The sequence below is a fragment of the Daphnia pulicaria genome, chromosome 6 (assembly GCF_021234035.1).
Source record: "Daphnia pulicaria isolate SC F1-1A chromosome 6, SC_F0-13Bv2, whole genome shotgun sequence".
NCBI lineage: Eukaryota > Metazoa > Arthropoda > Branchiopoda > Diplostraca > Daphniidae > Daphnia > Daphnia pulicaria.
Genome location: NC_060918.1, coordinates 21,302,769 through 21,325,467, shown reverse-complemented (window position 1 = coordinate 21,325,467; position 22,699 = coordinate 21,302,769). Strand labels below are relative to the sequence as shown.

General features: G+C 39.9%; 1 protein-coding gene and 1 long non-coding RNA gene across 2 annotated transcripts; one reads left to right on the top strand and one right to left on the bottom strand.

Moving 5' to 3' along the window:
* Nucleotides 1-685: 685 nt before the first annotated feature.
* Nucleotides 686-10,737, bottom strand: LOC124342619 (vang-like protein 2). Its single transcript, XM_046795665.1, has 10 exons — nt 10,130-10,737; nt 5,147-5,347; nt 4,725-5,068; nt 4,312-4,438; nt 3,439-3,987; nt 2,979-3,134; nt 2,730-2,906; nt 2,399-2,585; nt 2,069-2,277; nt 686-1,758 (listed from the first exon to the last, which is right to left on the bottom strand). The coding sequence occupies exons 2-10, from the start codon at nt 5,306-5,308 to the stop codon at nt 1,540-1,542; spliced, it is 2,130 nt and encodes a 709-aa protein (XP_046651621.1). The 5' UTR covers nt 5,309-5,347; nt 10,130-10,737; the 3' UTR covers nt 686-1,539.
* A 9,072-nt stretch (nt 10,738-19,809) lies between these two features.
* LOC124342997 lies at nt 19,810-21,123 on the top strand. The gene is made up of 2 exons (XR_006919076.1): nt 19,810-19,904; nt 19,987-21,123. It is a non-coding gene; the product is annotated as an uncharacterized LOC124342997 (long non-coding RNA).
* Nucleotides 21,124-22,699: the final 1,576 nt, after the last annotated feature.

Sequence of the window (22,699 nt, the reverse complement as noted above, 5' to 3'; positions counted from 1 at the left end):
TTCATTTGATTTTAATTTTTTTTTCCTCTTCAGTGGCTGTACCGACACGGCGGAGTGACTTTCCTTGTAGTGCAATAAAAAGATTCCAAACGTCAGGGTCGTCTTACAAGCTATACAATGACCACACATGGCCAAAAAAATCACGCGGGACGTTCGCTGGGGCAGAAAGAAGAAGACGACGACAGCCCCTGGCAGCCGGCCCTTTCACGTCTTTTTTGTTAAGTGAGTGGGTGCAGAAATGAAGGAAGTGAACGTCCTCGAACCCAATGAAAAGAGAAGCGATGACGTAATTTTTCTTTTCAAAACCTTGTGGCGCGCTTAAATCACGGTCATTTATTTTTTAATTTTTTTTTTTTTTTAAATAAACAAAATTTTGATGGAAAACATTTTTCTCATCAAAAGGTTAAAAAAATGTTGATGATGGGCGGTGATGATTTGTTAAATGGTTTACATCATCGCCACAACACGGGTCCCGCCGGACATGAATGAACGAGTTTCAGCCAAAACAAATAAATGTCTGCCAATTACTCAACGTGAAAAACTCCCGCTTGAAAATTATAAAAAAAGAGAAAATTTAAATTTTTTAAAATTGTAAATTTTTTTCAAAAAATGGCAACACACCACACGAACATTTTATTAAAAGAGTTTTGTTTTGTATACACAACACAATGTACTTTTTTTATAATCATTTTTTTTCTTGTATTTTATTTTTCAAATGGAGGGGGATGATGACGCATGGCACCTACATTCCACCGTGTGTTGTGTGTACTTGTGTCTAATAACTTCGTTGTTGCCAACAGAAATGGGGGTGTCAATTATTACACACGTATACAACACATCGTCGAGAAAAGAATAGGCGAGAGAAATAACCAAATAACAAAGGGAGAAAGTCGACATCATCAGCAATTGTTATTAGACCAACAAAAACAAAAACAAAAAAAAGAATTTCTTTTTTAAATCAAACAAAATAAATCAGAGCCCGCGTGAACAATGGCCAATTTTTGCGTGGGTGTCGGGAAAAAAAATTGTTACGGGTGCGAAGAATGAGGTTCCCTTATTTTTATTATTATTATTATTATCATTATCATTATTTGCCCTCGACTATAACATGATTATGTACACACACACAGCAAAAAAAAAAAAACCCAAAACACATATTGTTGAGCCAATCATATTATTAATCAGCGTGTCTATAATTATTAGCCAAAAATGGACGTAACAATTTTATTAATTATTATCGAGTCCGGAGGCCATTAATTCTTCTTATCTTTCGATATGTTTGCGAGTATTTTTTTTCTGAATATTATCAACGATCAAACCGGAAATAAAAAAATTGGGGGGGTCGCACGCAAGAAAAGGACACGAATTACGCAAGACGACTAGTTTCTTGTTTCAAAAATTATTATCCAGCGCGGGAAAACAAATTTTTTTGAAAAGAAAACGAAAAAAACAAAACAAATTTAATTGGTCAAATGAACTGAATTATTTTTTTACAACAAATTTATTCCGACGAGTCCGTCCGTCCACTTGAATATTTCATCAGACGGAAGTTTCGGAACTGAGCCGCAGGACGAATTTGTTGGATTTGGGTTCGATGATCTCCTCGGTGATGTTGAAGTGCGGCAAGTTGGAGATGCGGCAAAGGAGCGAGACGTCGCCCTGCCTCAGCTGGAACACGGTCCCGTCCTCGATGCCACGCGACAGGAGGACGTCGCACACCAGCGACCACGTCTGAATCGGACACTTTTCCTTGTCGTTCTATTTAAACCGCCAAAAATTAAATTCAAACATTTTAAATTTTTATTTTCAGCGGGAAATTCAAAGTCGATCAAATATTTTGTGGAAATTTTTCCGCGCCAAATTCGAAAAGCTATTGGCCATAAATAAATTGACTGCCAATCAAATGTTGGAATTTTGTTGGAAAATTTTTAAAGCGGGAAATTTCAAAAGAGATTGAGCGGAAATTTACGATGAACCAAAGTGGCCCTTCACGGACGTCGGGAATTCCGAATGAAAAATGGGGTCCGCTTTAAAAAAATAAAATAAAAAAAGAATGCGGACGAGTTACCTGCATGACGGGCGAGGCAGCCAGGAACTTTTCGACAAAGGCGCGGGCGGAGAGGTCGTGACTGAGGCAGATGGCCAGGTGCTGGAGGATGGACTCGACCGTGTGGCGTGGCTGCTGGCGCGTGATCCTCAGGTACTTTTGCAACGGGCGGGCCATCGACGGGAAAATGGCCTGGGCCGCTTCGTAAGGATCCATCGGAACGGCCGGTCCTTTTATTCCCCCAAAAACATTTTTTTAAAATAAATTTTAATATTTATTGGTGTTGAATATAGCCGCAAGGATAAGGAGGGAAAAAAGACATTTTGGTTGTGTATAATTGTTGACGTGTACCTGGTTCGGCTTGAAGTCGTCGGATGTGGGTGAAAGCCTCTTCGGCGGACGTGACCAAACGGGCGCGCCTCTTTTTCAAACGTCGTTCGTATTCGTGCTCTTCGTAAAATCTCTCGTTGTGGCTGGAATTGTTGCGACGGGCCGTCGTCGATGAGCTGGTCGTCGACAAAACGCCCCTGGCATTACCCTGGAACATTTCCCGCCACCCAACAAAAAATTCAAATTTTAATTTTAAGTTTAATTCAATTAAATTTTAAATCGAATTTTTAAGTATTTTTAGTTTAAATTAAGAAAAAAGTTGAAATAAAATTCCGTCGGCGGATGGACGTACCGGATTGAGGGAGCCGTGATTGTTCTGGGCGTCCAGGTCGTAGAATTTGAACGAGGACGAATGGGCCAACTTTGAGCGGCTCCTCCTGGGCGGCAGCCGCTCCAGGAACGGGTTGTAAATCGGAAATTCCGTGTAGTACTTGTCCAGCAACCAGACGGCGGCCCGCTGGATCGATATCTGATCACCAAGAGGAAAAAAACAAATCTAAACGATCGAAATAAAATAAGAAAAACAACAAAATTTGCTTACGGCTCCGATCGGGTAGCCCCTGGAAATGCCGTCAGGACTGCGGATGACGTGTAGGTAATACCTGGGCGGCATTTGGCGGATCTCCAGGAGCAAAACGGCAGCATAATGGACAAACAAAAGAGCGTCGACCAGCGACAAAGCGAACGTCACAATCGCCTGGATAAAACCAAAAATAAATAAAACAAAAAAACACAAAAATGTTGTAATAAATTCGTCGAGAGATGAAATAAAACGGCGGGCAGACACGGAATGCATCCGCCATATTTGTTTATTCCGTTCGAGTGAAAAAAAAAGATAAGTTCAAGCTGTGATTTGAACTCACTCACCACCCACAGAATAAACCAAACCAACCAACCAGAAAACTATTACACCGCCCGCTGTTGCACGACATGCCGGCCCTGGACCGGCCTGGAACCAAAAAATAAATAACAAATGAAATTGAAATGGATATGTAATTTACCTTGTAGTCCAGCTGATCCTGTTGCTCGACCACCCGAACACCGTAGAAAAGACAATAGGCGAAAGTGGTGACGAAGACCAGGAGGAGGACCAGGGTCCTGAGAAAGAAGATGCGCGGCATGGTGGCCCTGGTGGGCCGCCAGAAGACGGCCCAGCTGCCAAGGACCAGCAGGACCAGCTTGACGGTCAGGGTGATGAGCAGTCCTTCGCACTCGGCCGGGCAGCGCAGCTGCTCAGAGCGGAGCGGAACGATCTGCATCCGCGGCAGGAGGACCATGGCCACGGGCGTCATGACGGCCAGGACGGCCAAGACGGCAGCCGTGATGGAGCCCAGGTAGCGCTGGCATTTGAAATTCCAGCCGAGGTGGCCGCCTTGGCTCTGGAACTGGCCCATGGCGTTGGACGACCAGGCCGGATCGTTAGGCCCTCCGTCGCCTCCGCCACCGCGTCCGCCGTCTCCGCCGCCCAGCCTCGACACGTCATCCATCGATCCGGAGGCCACGGACGTGTTGCCCGTCAGAGCCGTGGCGTTGTCGCCCCATCCGTCATCCTGTTGTGTGAATCACCAGCCCATTCAATCAATTGCCCAACATCAAATTCATTTGAATCAAAACAAAAAATTCATTTCCATTTTTTCTTTTTCTTTTGTGTGGACGGACGCCGATTTAGAAGGTCCGGCGCGGCCCTTTTTGGTTGGACGGATTCTATACATATCTAAATATTTCTGTTTACACGAAAGACTTTTCTATGCAGGGGGAATCGATCAACGGGCGCCGTTTATTCCACAAACAAAAATAGCGCGGGAATATTTGAATCTCATTGAAAATATCCCAAAATTTGAATAATCAAAAAACACAAAAAGTTTTTTTTTTACCTGAGGTAGGATCTGGACTTCGATGACTTCTTGGTGCTGGTTGTTGCTGCGGTCGCCGAGGACGGCCGATGTTTGCATGGGCGACGATGAAATCGGGTGATCCCGCTGTTGTCCCGCCCTTGCGCTCCTGTCAAACCCAAACAACAACCACAAACAAAAAAACATTTTAGATTTGAAATTATGACGCCATCGACTGCAGGACTGCAGGTTCATTTACTTTGATATCAACAGCATTAAGGATAGGATAAACGTTGCAGCTCCATGAAAGGCAAGGAACAAAACAAATTTAACGGCTGGTCCGTCTTTTTCGTTCAATCCTTTTAAGGCTCAAGACGGGCCACGCCAGAACACCTGGCCCGTCTTGTTTTGATTTTATTTTATTTTAAGTCAGATTTTAGTTAAAAGAAACGGACCTGTGCGATCGGTGGTGGCCGGAACTGGTGCTCTTGCCGGACTGGGTCGAGGCCAGCGGCCGGTTGCTGTGCTGGTGCTGGTGGCGTGAGGATCTGGAGTGGGCCCGATTGGAAGACGACAGGCCGCCGGCCATGGAATTGGAGTGATCGGAGCGCAGCGATTGGTTCTCCTCGCGGTCGTCCACAATGACGTTGTTGCGGTGATGGTGCGGCGGTGGCAGCGGTGGCTGGGCGACGGGCGACTGCATCTGCTGCTGTGGATGGCCAACATTATTCCACATCTGATGGCCGCCCATCTCCTTAGCGCCGGACGATGATCCGTTCATCATCAAACCGCCGTTTGTCTGTTCAAATAAAATTTAAAATTTGAGTTTGAAAAATATTTTCCCGTCCAGCAGAGACGGCCATTGTCAATGACGGACCTTGAGGGCGTGGCCGTTGTTGCCGAAGACGGGCGTCGATCTCGGCGATCCGATCAGCGACGGAGCGTTGGAACTCGAATTGCCTCCGCCGATTTGGTGATTGGATCCCGATCCGGATTCCGGCGAATCCGAGAGCATGTAAGTCGTCATGTTGTCGTACATTCGTTCCAGCTAAAGAAAATGGGAAAATTTTCCACTCGGCTGGAAATTGAAAATAAATAAAAAAAAATCAATTTAAAATTCCGTTAGATATAATAGAAAAAAGAAATTTCGATTGAATTGATTAACGCCCAGGAGAAACCCAACTGGTCCCGTTTTGTTCCAATTCCAAATCGAGAAATTATCCAAAAACAATTTTCTTATGTAATCTCGTGAATCGTTTAGACGCATTTCGTGCACTGGCGCGTGCGCCAGCCTTATATTCAAATCGACCTGCTTTTTCCAGTTCATCTTCTCCACCAGTTTCTATCCTTGGAAAAATAAAATAATAATCGTACCCGTCGTCTTTTTTTAAAATTATTTCGGGTTTTTTGTGCGGGTTTTTGACGGTGACACAACCACATTCTCTTCCAGTCCAGCAGACGTCCAGTCCGGTGCGTTGACACTATCGCTAAATCATCAAGACAGAGCCCAGGCATCACAAGAGAAATATAAAACCCTCGAGCCATGGACGGCCAACACTTCCTTTTAGGAGATAGAGGCCATACAGCTGCAGCTGGACAACACACCAGCACCGTGTTGTCTAGTGTCACGCTGTTGTCGTCGCCTGGGCTTTTTTCTTTCCGAGTTGTTGAACAACTTATTAACGAGATTTTCGCTTGTTTGTTAGACCAACTAAAAAAATAAATCTGAACAATCTTTTAATATTTTGTTTCTTTTCCAAAGTTCATTGGACCCGTCTCAAGTCAGCACTCAGCAGCAGCTCTCGTCTCTTTCTCTATTTTAGCCTGAATCTAATATAACGGTGAATTCCGGCCGGATGCTAATATAACCGTAGAAGACTGCTGTGAGATGCCAGCAGCTTAGTAATTCTATCTCCCATAGAGTTGACACACTGGAATAATATTTTTAGAATTTATTTTATTCCTTTTTTTTTATATTTTGAAATGTGTCGGAAGGGTTCAATCCGGTTGGCACGGAATTGTGTCGAATAATATCAATGTGACGATGTTTTTTTTATTTTTTCAAATCTCCCGCCAGAAACAGCTGTTGTAATTTATATTTGTGTGACGGAATGGAATCGGAACGTGCCCCGATTTTGTCTTCTCTCCAGCCAAGAAAAAACCTTTTTTTTTATTCCGGCCGGATCTCGAAATAAACTTTTTGGTGGTGGCAGGAGGAGGGTGTGGAAATGGATACATCGGATATTATACCGGCGGCGGCGGCGGAATTTCTCACAGGAAGAAGAAGAAAAAAAAAATCTAATCCCTCCCGAGAAACAGACGGGAAAAAATAAAAATAAGATACGACGACTGTGGGCTTGTGTAAACCTAGACGACCCAGTGCCTGGGCAGCACACACATATCTTCTTTCTTTCTCCCATCTCTGCTCGGCGGGAGTTTGAACATCCATTTAGCATCGGAAGAATAATAATATCGGAGCCCCTCTTTCATTTCTTTCTTGTTTCATCCATCGATCGCGCATCATATCAAATGTCTCGGCTCTTTTTTTCCCATCTATATCCATCGCCTGTGCAGTTGAACAATTTTGTTTTTCAAATAAGTCTAAAGATGTTTTGGGAATAGAAATGTGCTGGTCGGCCATTTTTCGGTGGGATTGAAATAATAAACGTCAGGCACAGGCCCAGAGATCATCATCAAATAGCATCTTAAACAGCCAGGCTGCCAAAAAACTATAGACCTCTATCAGCTCTAAAAGCCAAAAACAACATTGTTGTTGTTCACAACAGTATAGGGGGGAAACAAAATTCTATAGGGCGGCCATCTTCACGCCGGATCCATCGTAAAAAAAAAAACAACTTTTTCTCTGTGTGTCTATGAGATTGTCCGATAAGAATATAGAAGCGCACAAGAAAAATATTAAAAAATAAATTTTCTTATTTTTTGTTTTTTTCACGACCACGAATAAGTAAGAAAGGAAAACAAATGTCACACACAGGTGACACACAGCACTAAACAATCTCTCATCATTTCGAAAAAAAAAAAGAAAAAATGTTTTTTCTTGAGATGGTATTCGGCTTCGTCATCTATCTCTTAGTAGATGACCGTCATCATCTTCATCTGTTTGGTATTTGTCGAGCTACCAACAGGAGCACACAGCCAGCCAGGTTCCTCCTTATATTCAAGGCAACAACAACAACTGCGGGATTTGTGATTTTAAAAATAATAATCCTGCGCGGTTCTGCTGTAATAAGCGCAACATTTTCTCTCTTTCGTGTATTTTTATATTTATTTTTGAAATCTAAAAAAAAGATGGCTACGGGCTACCAGCAGCCAACAACTTAAAGGCTCGTCATGTAACACAACGCTATGAAACATGGAGATAAATGAGGCAATTGGGCCCATCAGCCATGCCAAAAAAGGGACACAACGGCCGCTCAAAAAAATAATAAAAATAAAAGAAAAAAACAAAACTTTTTATTTTATTTAAGATTTTTTGAAAAAAAAATAAATGAAGAGCGCGAAAAACAACATCTAAGCGCGGGCGGTCTTGGTGAAGAAAAAAAAAATGTTGTTGGGTTGTTGTTGTTGTTGGCTGCCGGAGAAAGAAAAAAAGAAACGACGAATCGGCCAGACATATTCGAGACCGTCTTTTGTTTTTCTCTCAACAGGTAAGAGAAGAAGAAGAAGAAGAAGGTTTCTTGTGGGTGTAATAAAAGAAGAAAACGGTCGCGCAACAGTTCCCCCCTCCCTCAAACCGAATGGAATGAAGAAGAAGAAGAAGAAGAAAAGGAAGAATGAAGGAAAAAGGGAGAACCAGGTGTAGCCTGGAGGGAAGCTGAGGGCCAAAAAAATTCAACATTTTCAAGTTCCTCCGGTTCTTCTTCTTCTTCTTCTTCTGGTATCCCCCAACAACAACAGGTGAATGGCCCAGCAGCAAGACAACCAAGGAGAACCGCCACTGTTGCCATACCGCATCATTATATTACCTTCTTCTTCTATTTAACATCCCAGAAGAAAAGAGGGGGGAGAAGAGCTTCTTCCTGTTTTATCTGACGAGATCGAGTTTTTTCAACCCTCGTTTTCATCAGAGTTGAGATTGATAGATTTCAACCCACCGAAAATATATCTAATACAACCGCAAAGAAGAACTTAACAAACTCAAATTTTTTTTATTATTTTTTCAAATTTTGGCGCCGACTTATTTACGACTCCGCTATGGGCTACTACTTGAGAATTTACTTTTTTCTTCCGATAAACATCTCTCTCGATATAGTTGCCGGGGCCAGTTGGAGAATGTCACGAGTCTATAACAGCACGGGTGTCATAATATTTGGTCAAGAGCTGCTGCTGCTGCTGGGACGCTGTGTGTATTAGATATTTAGTTGAGTCTAATAAATCTCTTGAGTGGTATAATTAATCTATATATATTTATCCTGTTACTGGATAATCTTCTTGTCGGTATATAACACAGACGATTGATGACAGAAAAAAAGGAATTTTGGTTGGTAGGTTTTGGGATCCACCTGTTCCGACATATTGGGAAACTGTTCCGTCTATTTAATGAGCTCATTTGTGCATAGATATTTTTCGTCCATCCGATTTTGGGTGTATCAGATGATTGCTGGCCAGGGCGAAATATTCGTGTAATTGGTTTCTCTCTCGTCAAAGCAGAAGGAAAGAAAATGGATATGCCATTATGAAAGAAAAAGATTTCAATATCTGACGTTTTTCTTATCTACACGTAAAATAAATAAGGGCGGAGCCCCTTTTTTTTTTAGTACGAATTTTTTTATTTGGAAGAAGAAAAAAAATATATACGACGACAACGTCTAAACCTGCCGAATGACTTTTTTCTTTCTTCTTTTAATCCAAACAAGGATGGGTTATTTATTTTCCCTTTTTTCTTTTTTCGTCGAGGAAAAACAAGTTCAGCCATTATAAATCGACCGGTTTTTCTGTTTTTCTTTTTCTGTTTTTATTTTTTCCTTTTCTTGTCTCAATAATATATTAATCTATCCTCTCCTCCCCGATGATATCCTTTTCCCCTCCAATAAGATTTCAAACAAAAAAGGACCAAATCTCGAATTTCCAGTTTTTTTGTTTTTCCCTTTTGATTTTAATTCCATTTAGCCATGTCGCCTTGTAGATTTTTTTGTTTTTCAAAACTTGGCGGGACCAGATCTTACTAATGAGATTTTTTGATTTTTGTTTTGTTTTGTTTTCCCTTCGAAACAATCCGCGTCGGGTCACGAATACTTAACAGCGACATCTCATCCCTACCGGTCTGCATTTATTTGTTAAAACAAAACAGATGGAATATATATCGAATGAAATCAAAAACCAGTTCTATTATAAATTATATTCAACCTGCTCTCATTTAAAAAAAATTTAAATTTCTCCAGTCGAATCGTTCCAGCTATTATTTAGTCGCCTTATCTCCAAATTTAGACGTTTTAAGCCAGTTTAGATTTGCGCAGAAAAAAAAAATTATTTTATTTTTCTACCGTCCGACGAACGACGAATGACGACGAAAAAGAAGACATTAAAGAAATGCCGTAACTTTTCATCTTTTCTATTCAAACAATTTTTTTCCTTTTTTTCCCGTCGTCGTGTGTTGTCCTTTTATACATCATTTCTCTTTTCATTCGCCAAGGGGACCTTGTGCTATCCCCGTACTACGGCCGCAAGGATTATAAACACCGGGCCAGAAATAATATAATAATAAAAATATCTTGTCACCGGGATTAGAATGCCAAAAAAGAAAAATGTTTGGTGTTGCTGCTGCTGGACAGCCGTTGGACAAATAGCGTTTCTTTCTTTCTTCTTATTCTATTTTAGAAAAAATAAAAAAAACACTCACCTTTATATTTTAATTTGATTTCAAAAGGTGTAGGAGTTTGTTCCGGCCTCGCTCTGCTGCTGCTGCTGCTGGTCTGATGATGATGTGCAATTACATCCACACACACACAATAGTCGCTGCTGCTGTTGAAGTTGTTTTTTCTCTCCGGTGTCTGATTTCAATCTACACACCGGTGCTGGGTGTGCGCACTGCTGGACTTTTTTTCGGACGGATCGATTGTGTCTAATAATAATAATCCATATACAACGCGCACGAATAAATCACAACTTTGTAAGCAGATAATCCATAATGGAAATCCCTGGGAATCGTCTCTGATCTTATTATTCCCTGGAAATAAGCGATTCACTGCAGACGACACTCATGTGTAGATCGACACTTTTTTTCTTCTTCTATTTCTTAGAAATTTCTTCCAGATCTACTCCGACACTGGAAAAAATAAAAAAATAAAAATCTACACACACACACACACACACAATCACACACGAACAAAATAATAAAAATTGTTGGTTGGTTGCTGCTGCTCCTGGTAGCTGCTGCAGTTGCGGCTAAGCGTCCACACTCGACTGAGCTGCTCCGGCACGCTAAAGCCACGCCATACTCTTCTTCTTCTTCTTCTTCTTCCAGCTCTTTTTGTATTTTTATATATAGTACATATATTTATATATACACGGGGAAAGGGAGAGAGAAGGGGGGGAATGAAGAGAAACGAAAGAGAATGAAAGAATGGTTAAAAAAGGAGAGAGAGAAAGATGGAAGAACGTACCCTGTGGCAATGCGGTTCCTATTGGTGGGTTTTTATTTTTCCCAGTCGTGCTAGCTGGGGTTCCAGCGCTCTCGTCGGGTCTTTGGCACCCCTGAAAAACACAACTGCAACCGTAAAAGAAAAGGAAAAAAAAAGGATAGACGGACTATATCCACTCCACTAGATTCTCTGTGTGTATGTTACATTCATAGACGGAGAAATACACTTGGCGCCAAGCCGAAAATAAAATATCACGAATAAAAAACACACCATTGCGTGACCGGTGAAAGGATAAGTTTGTTTCTCCGGATGAATAAAAATGACATTTTTAAAAACAACAAAAAAACAAAACAATTGAAGTGGAGATAATCAATTTTTCTGAGAAATCGAATCCGCTTCTATTTTTTGTGTACCATTTCATTTTTTTAAATTTTTCTTATCGGCCTTGTATATATAGAGAAACACACAGTTCAGGTCTCACTAAATATATACGTCCGTTCCGCTCGAGTTGAGCCTGTCCGGTTCACCGTCCATCCAGATCCGAATTGGATAATAGTATATAAGGCTCTTGGTTTTATTTTTTCTATACAACACCAAATCATTAAATGGAATTAGATGAAGGAGAGAGAGACTGGAAACTATATAGCTCATTTTTAATATACCTTTAAACACAAGAGAATTTGAGAGATGCTGACCGCAGCTTTTCTATGTGATGAAAACCGCATCATTGACGCAGGAGTTGAACGTCCATTTAACATCAAGGTTATACCTGTTTATCGATAGATATAAAAGATGATGTCAATTTCACCCCAAATATTTCTTTCAACACCGGTTATAATATTTTATAGTTTAAAACAAAAAATAATGAATTTAGCTCCTAGTTTTACACACAGACATTCTTCTGCGTTCTAAATCAAATATAAAAAGGGATCAACGTTAACTTGAAATAAATTGGAATGACAAGAATTTCCGTCGAGATAACAAGCGAATCAAAAAATATTCCAAAAATTAAATTTTCTCTCTCCCTTCTCTCGTTTTTTTGGCTTGGCTTATATATACGCAACATTCCGGAAGGATATTTCATTACGTTTTTGGATATATCTCTCCAGCTTGAGGGACATTTGTGAGTCTTCCGATTTTTTCCCCCGAAATTTTTTTCCACCGGACACACACAACAACAAAAGGATCGACCACTAGACTCCCAAGCTACACAGTATATACGTACACGTTTCGCTGGCTACATCTTACATATGCGGTTTGCTATCTTAGAAAATACCCCCAAAAAGAAATAACATGACTTAATCATTCCAAGGCCTTTTTTCATATTCTTTTCTTTTCTTATATTCTAGATGGTAACGCATCGTCAATTCGTCTGAGGATTGGCTGACGAAGTCAAAAAAGAAAAAGGGCTGTCGCACGTCAATGACGCCAGGCCAACGTGAGAAAAACCACGGCGGCTTTTCTTCTTCCCTATATAACATCCGAAAAAAAAATGTTTCATGAGAAAATCACGTCCTATCGTGGTCGTACATAGAGAGACTAATCCGCTCACCATCGTTAGAGTTATCTCTCTCCCTTTTATATAACTATTTGAATGTTTTGTTGTCAGCCAGCCAGCCAGACGGACACACTTTCCCGCAGTCTGAGGTACGTCGACGAGCCAGCATCCGCCGCGCACGAAGATGGAAGACAAAAACAAGAGTAATATTACACATGGAAAAAGGTTGTTGCTGTGATGTATAAATAGACACTCTCTGACGACGGTCTGAAAGCAGAGAAGACGTGGTGATTCATGATGGTAAAATGTGCTGTACAAGAGCAGAGCGCACAGGTCCCTGTTGTCTATTACACACAGCAGTGCTGGATGATGATGTGTGGCAATCAAGACGGACAAATGGCCTCGTATAACCCAAAAAGTTGTTTTTTTTTATTCCGAGAAAAAAGTTGAAATCCCACCGGAGGGGCGGAGAATGTGGCACAAAAATTTGTTTCTTTTTTTCTTTTTCTTATTTTTTTTTTTTGGCAAAATGTGTAACTCACGAAAAATCATCTCTCGGTGGGTGGGATACAAGTGAAAAGTGCCGGGCGGTTATTTTTTCTGGTTTTTTTCACGCCGACCTATCCACTAGAGAAAAAAGTGTTGGATGGATATGCGAGCGGCGGAGGCGTGAGAGAAAGAGACTTTTTTTTTTTTGGATAGTACGGCACAGGTTATATTCGTCTAGCTGACGTGATGACCTCCCGAACTTGACATCTTCCAAGTGAAAATCTTTGTGTGATGTGTCTCGGGGTTTTCATTTGATTATTAGGAGGAGTTTGAAAATGACAAAAAATCTAGTCGACACGACCGCTGGATTATTTTTTTTTTTTTCAATTGAATAAAAAATTCCCCGAAATTTCCATTTGTTATATTTCTTACATCTTGTTTAGCGTGAATCATTCAACGTCAATTTTTCCGAATAAAAAATAAAATAAAATTTCGATTTTTTTATTTTTTTTTATTTTCGATTTTGCAGTTTGACGTGAAAATGATTGATAAGAGCGAGTTACATTCTATTACCACATTAACTGTGTATATGTAGATTCCACCTCCTTTATTCGGTCTCTATTGAAATAACCATCACAGAGGACCCGCACAATTCTTCATAGATATGCATCAGATGAAATGAAACGCGCGTCTTTTAAGCACCAGTCCCGGAAAACTTGTGCAAGTGAGCCATCCGCCGGATTATAATTTTCATTTCTTCGGACTCTTATACATAAAAAAATAAAAATAAATTTTTTTTTTGTACGTTTCATGTTATGCCGTTGTGTGTGTCACGACCCTTTTTAAGTGGATGTAATTGACAGAATGATCTATCATCTCTTTTTTTACTTTCTTTATATTCTTTCCCCCCTATATAGCAGCAAAGAAAATGTGTCTTTTTGACGTCCCCATTTCTATTCATTCAAAGGGGAAAATGTTAAAATGATGGGCATCACATCACCGCGCTCGTCTATAAGAAAAATATTTTTTTTCGAATATTAAAATAAAAAATAAAAAGGAGAGAGACACGGGCGCGAGCATTCCGACGAATGGCTCAATGATCAATCGCTGCGCGTTGGCCAATGGACCGGTAAACCAAACCAGAAAATTGATAATAGTATAATATTCTTTTAATAGAAATGATAAATTAACGAGTCCAGCGCGTATATAAAACTGGTTCACACAATCACACATCTTTCCTGATTTATTTTGAGCACTTTTCTGGGATTTTTCCGTCTCAATTTTGATATAATTGGAAGAGACAATCGAGACCAAGTTCGTGCCGTGACGAGTGACCGTGACGGATATTTTCGTCCCTAAGATTTATTCCCTAAAATGTTCGAATATTTCCATCGATAATTTGACGACTCAATTAAAGTCAATGACGAGAAAAAATCAAAATCAAAAAGGGAAACGACAGTGAAGGAACGTTTTTCTTCGATAGGCCATGGTCCCTTTTCATATTATTCGTGAGCGGTCGTCGCCATAGCAACGCGCCCTCAACAGCACACCACACCACCAAGAAGACGTGTGTGACGCATAGTTCCAGGAAGAAGGGTGGGGGAGAAAAGCATCAGCAGCAGTATATAGAGTCTATCCAGCAAAACTTATTGATCTGTTACTTTCCCCCATTTTCCCGTTTGGGTTCGTTATACGACGGGAAAAACCTACAAACATATTCCCCCCCTCTCTCTCTCTGTCCTAGCTTCAGTGTCGGTTATATGTACACAGCACACACGTCTATATATACACACACACAAAAGAAGGGGTGTGTTATATTGCGGAGGGGGTGCTATGTCGTCGGATGTTATCCGCGTCTAAGGGCGTGACCGGGAGTATCTAGAAATTGGAACGTGCTGCCCCTCCAGTCAGCTGCGTGTGTGTGTATGTTTATACAGGAGTCGGACAAAATGTATATGCTGCTGGACTATTAAGAATTGTAACATGTAAAAAAAGGCAAACGGTTGATTTCTTTTTAGATATTACAGTCAGCAGCCACCAAATCGGGTGATTGCAATCAAGAGCGATGTACATTCGTGAGTTTGTTAGTCGGATGATGGATGATCCCTAGCCAGTCCCATACAGCCTGTTATAATATAGTAGATACCATAGCTTATAAAGGGAACGAGAAATATTATATAAGAAGAAGACGAGTTGCTCCATTTTGATGTGCATGTGAATATCACGCGAATGAATCACCGTGTGCTGCACACAGGCTGTCATAATATCTTGAGTCTGAACACAAACATACAACAGAAGTAAATGAAGGAACTGGTTCAAATAGTTTGGTGAGGGACAGCGGAGAGCACCGATTTTTTGTCTTGTGTAGGCTATGTGATGGATTGTTGTTGGTGTGTGTGTGTGTGTCCTGATGGACCGAGTGTGTCGGTTATAATTGAAAACAACGGCGTAATGAACTTTTTTTTCCGACTATTCAAACTCTCGCGGGGTGGCATTCCCGCGTTTTTGTGTTTCATTCGAATTTCTGCTGTTATTGTTATTATGTTTTTCAATTGAGATTCGGCCAACTGTGGACACGCAGGGCATGGACTGTTGACCGTAAACGGAAAACAATGAGACGACTCCCCGTGAGAAAAAAAACAAAAACAAAATTTTCAAAAGGCGTTTGACCTATTCAATTTTCTTTTTTGAATGAATCAGCGTGAATAAGTGGGCGGGACCCCCATTTTTTGGCTCGTCCAAGCAAATCAAAAAAGCTCGACATGTAGTACTATAATGAAAGCTTCCGGTTTTTTCTTGAAGGAATATAATAAAGAAAACAAAATTTTACACAGACAAAAGAATTTTGATGATTACACACAATAAAACAAAAAGCTGATGCTCAACGGCACACGGAAAAGGTAGGATATAAAAGCCACTTTTTCGATTGTTATTATATTATATAATAAACTCAACTATATAAAGTTAGGTGTGGCCACCCTTGACACTATATCCGGAGAATCCTTTTTGACATAAAAATGTATAAAATTATTTGAAAACTGAAACTTTAGAAAAAAAATTTTTAAAATAAAAGTTGATTGTATTTATCCTTTTCATCAGCTTAATTATCAAAGGGAAAAGAATTTCACGCTAGTTAAAAAATATTATCTAACAACGAGTCGTCCGGCGCAAAAAAAAAAAAAAACAAAAAAATCGTGAAATAATTTTATCACTTTTGACTGTTGCGTCTTATCATTTCATTCCTCCCGGTTTTTCTTTCGATGCAATCAGAACTCACAAATTCCCGAAAAAATAATGTGTAACATCTCAAAAAGCCACATGGGAAGAAGATAATATAAAGAGAGCGGGTTCTCTGCTCTGTGTGAGCACATCTATACAATAGACAAGAGTGTAGAGCCTCACAGATTCAAATGAGAAAACACATTCCGAGACGCAGAAATGATAAGACATTGAAGGTTATCATTATCAAAACCAGAGACAATGGAATATAAGAGCAACAGCAACAGCAGCAGCCAAAGAAATAATGAATAGACTCGGCGCTTTTATGTCGTTGCGTGCTGTGTGGGACGAAATGGCCTATTAAGACGGGCAGCACAGCTCTACATAATGTTTATTAGCGCATGTAGTATAGAAAAGAAAAACGCGAGCAATTGCATTTCCAACCGCCAGCACTTCTAGAGTAGTAGCCTACATGTCTAATACACAGCAGATGGTCTCCAACAGCTCTAGTTTAGACATTTACAAGGCTGTTCTTGTAATATAACATGGGTGGCCCCCACGTATCTAACTAATCCCGCCAAAAGTTCCACATTTTACACGTGAACACAGGACATATATGAGGCTTGGTGGTGTGCGGCCATGTTCTTTATTCCTGTCAATCTCTCTTTAATAAGGTTTCAATCTGATGTGATGGAATAAAATACAAAATGGTGGCCGCCTGCCACTCATCATCTCTGGGGACTTCTAATTCCCTCGCATGCTGAATTCGATTAAAAGACGAGTTGTGCACATCAGCACAGCCCAGCACACACCGGACCGACGTCATATTATATAAAGTTGCCGCCTATATAGGGAGACGTTCTATTGTCTACATGTGTGCCGCAGCAGAGACTTTTGAAGTAACTACGCACGCGAAGTACGACCAGGAGCGACCGGCGACCCCATCACAAGGCCGCCTGGGTCGTAAAGAACAAGCGAAACAACAAAAGCGCGGCGGGAATAAATATATAATAAGAAATAGAGAGAAGATGATTATATAGGACACCTCACTTTTCAGTGTTCTGGTGAAATAGAAAATGTAATGGAAACGATCTGATGGAATTTCGAGACCCAATCAAACGGAAATATGAAATGATACACCGGAGAAATTCAATAAGAACTCATTATAATCCATCGTTGTATAGCTACACACGAACTTCCAACAAACCAAAGATATAATATAATACAAACGAATGCGATAAGATACAAGCAGCTGCTGGCCTCCTTGTGTTGCTGTATAGTCCTTCTCTTTTTCTTTATCATTTTCCCTGGGAATGTCTAATTGTCTGTCTATATAAGAGCGGATGAAGAGAGCTAGGAGAGACGAAGACGGCCGTCAAACAACGCTGTCACGATCTCTGTATTTATAAATCAAGAGGTCAGGACCGAAAAGGATATAACTGCCAACGCTGGAATAAAGAAAGAATATATATGAAAAGAAGATATATAATATATTAAATGACGTACTACTACATAAAGAACAACTAAATTCCGGAGGGCAATTGATGGAAATGAACATCAAGCAAAGACTTATATTTCAGCATCAGCAACACACACCCGAATTTTCGATGATTTAAAATTATTATCGAGAATATATTTAAACCCGCGGCAGCAGCTCAATCAACTGCTGCGCAGCTAATCATTTTTCTTTCGGGGTCTCTCTTTCTAAAAAACTTGTTTGATTTTTAGCATTACAATCACGTATAAAATAAAAATGGGGGGATATCGATACACAAAAGAATGAGAAAAAGAAAATCAGTTGTTGATGGAAAAACAATCGAAGACCACTCTCATCTATATATTATTGAGAATCAAAGAAAAAAGACAAACTGGTTTATCTTTTGGAGATTTTGTGAATAACCATTTCCTATTGGCCGTCGCTATAGCTTTTCTATATAGGCTATGATATGAAGTTGATATTCTCCTTGAATACTAAAAGATTGTCGAGGGACGGCGACGAGTTGAACGTCGGGGGATGACCAAGTATGGGAAATTACATATTAAATACCAAGGTTGTTTCTTTTTCAGAGATGTGGGGGGGGGGGTATATAGCTATATATACATAAACCAACAAGAACAGGAATTAAAAACACACACACACAGCACACAGTAGCAATTAGATAAAAGTTTTTCTAGTTTTTTCTGTTTGTGTGCTGTGTGTAGACATTTGGATATTATTTTTTGTCCATTTCTCTCTCTCGTTCGGGAATGTAAATGAGAAGCTTTAGAGAAAGACCAGTTTTTATATTTATTTTTTTAATTCTTTTATACTTTGGTTGTTCCTGGAAAAAATAACTGAGTTCTTTATAGGGTTTTTTTTTTATTTCATTTCAGATTTTGAACAAAATGTGTCTGCCATCGTGAGTGACATGTGAATTGTATACCCGCCACGCCCAAAATGGCGGTTATCTCTAAGAAAAATGGTCATTATATTTCGAAAAAAGTACCTATACAATTTCGGTTCGTTGCACTGATGCCAAGTGACTGCTCTTACACCATCTGCGACTTATTAAGTAGACGTTAAATCATTTATACATCAATTACTTGCGCAAGATAATGTCTGATCTAATTCTCAAACGCGCGTCGTATAATATTCAAATGTGTTGCGTGACACGACGAATGAATTTAACGAAAGATTTTTATTAAATAAAGGACAAATTTTTTCTCCGAAAAATAATTATGCTGATTGATTCTATACGACGCGGTCTAAACCGCGCGCCATCAGCAGACCCACCAGGGGTGACGGTGGCGGGGACGACGACATGTTCATTAGTGAAGAAAGCGCTCCCGCGTGTATATATGGCAGCATAGCAGCAGCAGCAGCAATGGAATATCTTCCCGTCTGCCTCTCCCCATTTTCTACACGCTCCATTAGCTCGTTAATGCATCCGTCTTGTCTTTTTTCTTATTCCTTTTTTCTTATATTCTTATCTGTTGCGCTGCGCACACAGTCGTCATCCTGCGTGGCCCCTGCGTGCACGGCACGACAAAGCCGAGACCAACAAACTGGAAAGAAAATAGGAAAAAGAACAAATTTCCCAAGACTCCCGAAGTTCAACGAATGAATCTATCCATACTACCTACAGCATATAATATAATACCCATTTGTGGCAAATGTCATCGCACTCGACCTCCACCATCCAGGGAAACTGGTTTTGTTTCTTTTCTTATTAGATGCTCGAATTTTTTGATCACATCAGCAGCACAGAATAAAAACAGATTTCTGATTAGCTCAAAACAAAATATAAATCACCGGAGCGCTCTCATTCCTTTTCCGGAATTATATAATTTAATACATTTCCAACTTCAAACAAAAAGTATATAATAGTAGAATAGTAATGGCCTTGCCAAAAATATTTGTGAACAAGTTTATAGGGCACCCTGAGCTTAAAACTTATAGAAGGTCAAAAATCGTAAACTTAAAAATGTTTTTCTTTTTCCTCCAAAAAATAAAGTCGCGATGAATTTTTTGGAAGTTGTTTGAGGTGCCGGACATCATGGCGGCACTGGCGGAAGGTTGCTCAGCATCCCGAAGAAGGATGATGCTGTTGGATGATGGTTGCGTGGCCGTTATTGCCGGTTGCTAATGGCCCGAGTCGGCCATTAACTTGCTGAATAATTACGCCGACAGGTAGTTCTTGTCGTTATTTTTTCTTTCCCTTCTTTTATTCTTTTTAAAGATGAAAAGAAAAAGGCAAATACTACATGTTAAATATTTATTTTTTTTTTCGATTTTTTCGAGCATCATGATGATGGGCGGCCATTGTATATCCCGATATACATATACCGTGAGTGATTCCGATCCGATACGCTTTTGTAAATGTTCCCGCCCTTTTTTTTGAATTTTTTTCTCTCCGACACACATTACAGCAGAGAAATGTTGAACATTTCCACAACAAAGAGTTATAGGCGCCGGGATGTAACACTCTCTTCATCCATCCATCCATTTTGATATTTATTCTTTTCTTCTTATATCTATTCCTTTTAAACTTGTCGTCGTTATGTATATACATTTGAACGCGGCACGATTCACGCTCGCCCGCATCAATCGTCCGCTATGTGTTGAGCTCTTCTCTCCGCAGCACTCTTATATATATCTAAGCATAATAATAGCCGGCAGCTATGGAATATATTGTCAGGTTATTCGACTCATCATCCGCATACCCAAACGGCTTCGGGCGCCAATTATTGCCCTCCAAAATTCATTTTTATCTATTTCCCGAAAAAGAACGAAAAATTCAAATTTATTCAAATTAAGAAAAAACCCAAAAATTGAACTGCAAAAAAAGATGGACCATTTCTCAGGTATCCCGAGCCATGGGACTTTGTATTATATTTCATGTCTATTCCGGCGCGTTGAAGTAATTAAAAGATACTAAAAACAAAAAATCATTTCAGACAGAAAAATATTTACGTGAAAATAAAAATTTATTTATTCTTTTGTTTCGACGAGTGATGTGTCTGCAGACGTCGCCGCTCTTTTGTTTCGTTTTTCCCCTTCGCCCTCGAAATGTGACGAACTGGTTCTTATATATTTCTTCTCTCGGAAAAAATTATAGACACAAAATTTCAAAAAACCAACAAAATTGAAATAAAACAGAGAGAAGGACTTTGAGCGGCGGACCGTCAAAACATCTCGGCCAGGTTCTTTTTTTCCGCTTGACGAGGTCGAAAAACACAAATTTCCCAAAAGCGGATGAGGAGATGTGCATGTTCTTCTTCCCCTTCAACAGTCGGTGCTGGGGCATGGAGACCACACGCATACTCCAGCAGGTATAAATGTTATTAAATAGTCTAAGGAAATGTCTAATCTTTTTTCTTTTACTGTTTTCTTTCGAAACAATTTTTGCCTTCTTTCTTGTTGTGTTATAAACCGACCACCACGTACACGTAGGATAATCACCGGGCAATAACGACAAGGACCCTGTCGACAATACACAGCGACAGCACAAAACTGGCGATTTCATTTCACCTTTTTCTGCTGAAATGGCGCAAGACAAAAAACAACAAAAGCGCTCTTCAATTTCTCCCAAAAAACTTTTCTCTCTCTAATTTCAGTTTGGTAGACATAAAGACCCACCAAAAAAAGAAAGGAAGAAGAAGATTCTTGGCATTTTTTAAACATCTTTGGGTGCTGTGGCCTTCTTCTTCTTATATGATGTCTGTTGTGTGTATATATGTAGGAACCCCATCAGTTATTATCATGATTTTGCGGCGCCCTTTTCGTCCCCCCACCAAACAGTCTAATAGTAGTAACCATCTTTTTTTTGAATTTATGGGTGCCCCAGCGCAGTTGTTGCATAGTCTATCCCTTCATGTCGCCTCGGCTATTTTCTCTTTGTAATTTCTGTTTCCTGATTACCTTTTCCGTATAGCGTATACACAGCAGAAGAAACCTTTCGGCCATTAATTACAACTTCAAAAAAGGTCAGCCGTGTGTATGTATGTATACGTACGTACCTTTCCTTATTTTTATATTTTGACCGACAAAAAAGAAAAATAAGAAGCTATACACACATAGACCATCCCACTTCTTCTTTTTCTTCTTCTTCGCCTATATACAACCCCGTAGGAGACGATAAATAATAACGACCGTTTCGAATCGAAACCGCCCGAGCGACTTTTCTTTTATATTCTTCTCCTATACCTACTCCTGGAAACTGGAAGTTTAATATTTCTTTAAAATAAAAATAAATAAAAATGACACAGATTTTATTTTTTAAACTTTTAAATTAAAATTTGAAAAATTCGGGACTTTTATATAGAAAAATTTTGGTTTTTTCTTTTGTAAAAAAAAAAATAGTTTGTTTGACGCCGAACGCAGAAGCATCATCAGCAAGCGCCGTCAGAAAGATTCACGAAAACACTGGGAATATATAGGAGGAGGAATAATTTTTTGATGGAAATCTTTTTTCTTTCTTTTGAGATGGAATGGATTATGGAGGGGGGGGGGGGGTTATGGCGTGTTTTCCCACCGGCAGGAAGGAGAGAAAAACAAGGAGGGACATTGCGATAGCACGACGACGAAAAAGGGCAACATCAGCATAGAGAAAGAGAGACCCCTCTTTGTCGACAATAATGACTATCATTTGCCGATGATGAAGAAGGCAAGAAGAAGAAGAAAGACGAAGCCAAAAAAGCTAGCTGTTATGGGCCGTGGTGTGTGTGTGTGTGTACTACTTCGTGTATATGGCCGCTGTTGATGTGTTTTTCCTCATTTCTTTTGATTCGAAAAAATATTACATATAACCATTGCGCTAAAAATGTGTTTTTCTTTTTCTTCTGTTGGGGTCCGTGTATAATCATCCCTGGGCGCCCCGCTAAATATCCATTTGCGGTTTTATTTAAATAATTTATAAATAAAGAATAAAAAAATTTACGCTCCGGGTGAAATGAGAAAAATTTCAGAAACTGTCACGAAACTTTTGATTGTTTTTCTTTCTTTTTTTCGGGGTTAATTAGCATTTTTCTAACAAACAAAAGAAGAAGAAGAAAAAAAATGGTGGATTCAATTGAATTTGACTGGATATTATTACGCTTTGTGTGTGTTGTTCTGTTTGAGCGCATTTTCTCGTTCCCACTG

Coding starts and splice junctions, on each gene's coding strand:
- LOC124342619 (XM_046795665.1), bottom strand. CDS start 5,308: ATGTACGACAACATGACGACTTACATGCTCTCGGATTCGCCGGAATCC. Junction 2,907..2,978: donor GGGGCTACCCGATCGGAGCC/GTAAGCAAATTT, acceptor CTTGGTGATCAG/ATATCGATCCAGCGGGCCGC. Junction 2,586..2,729: donor ATCACGGCTCCCTCAATCCG/GTACGTCCATCC, acceptor GAAATGTTCCAG/GGTAATGCCAGGGGCGTTTT.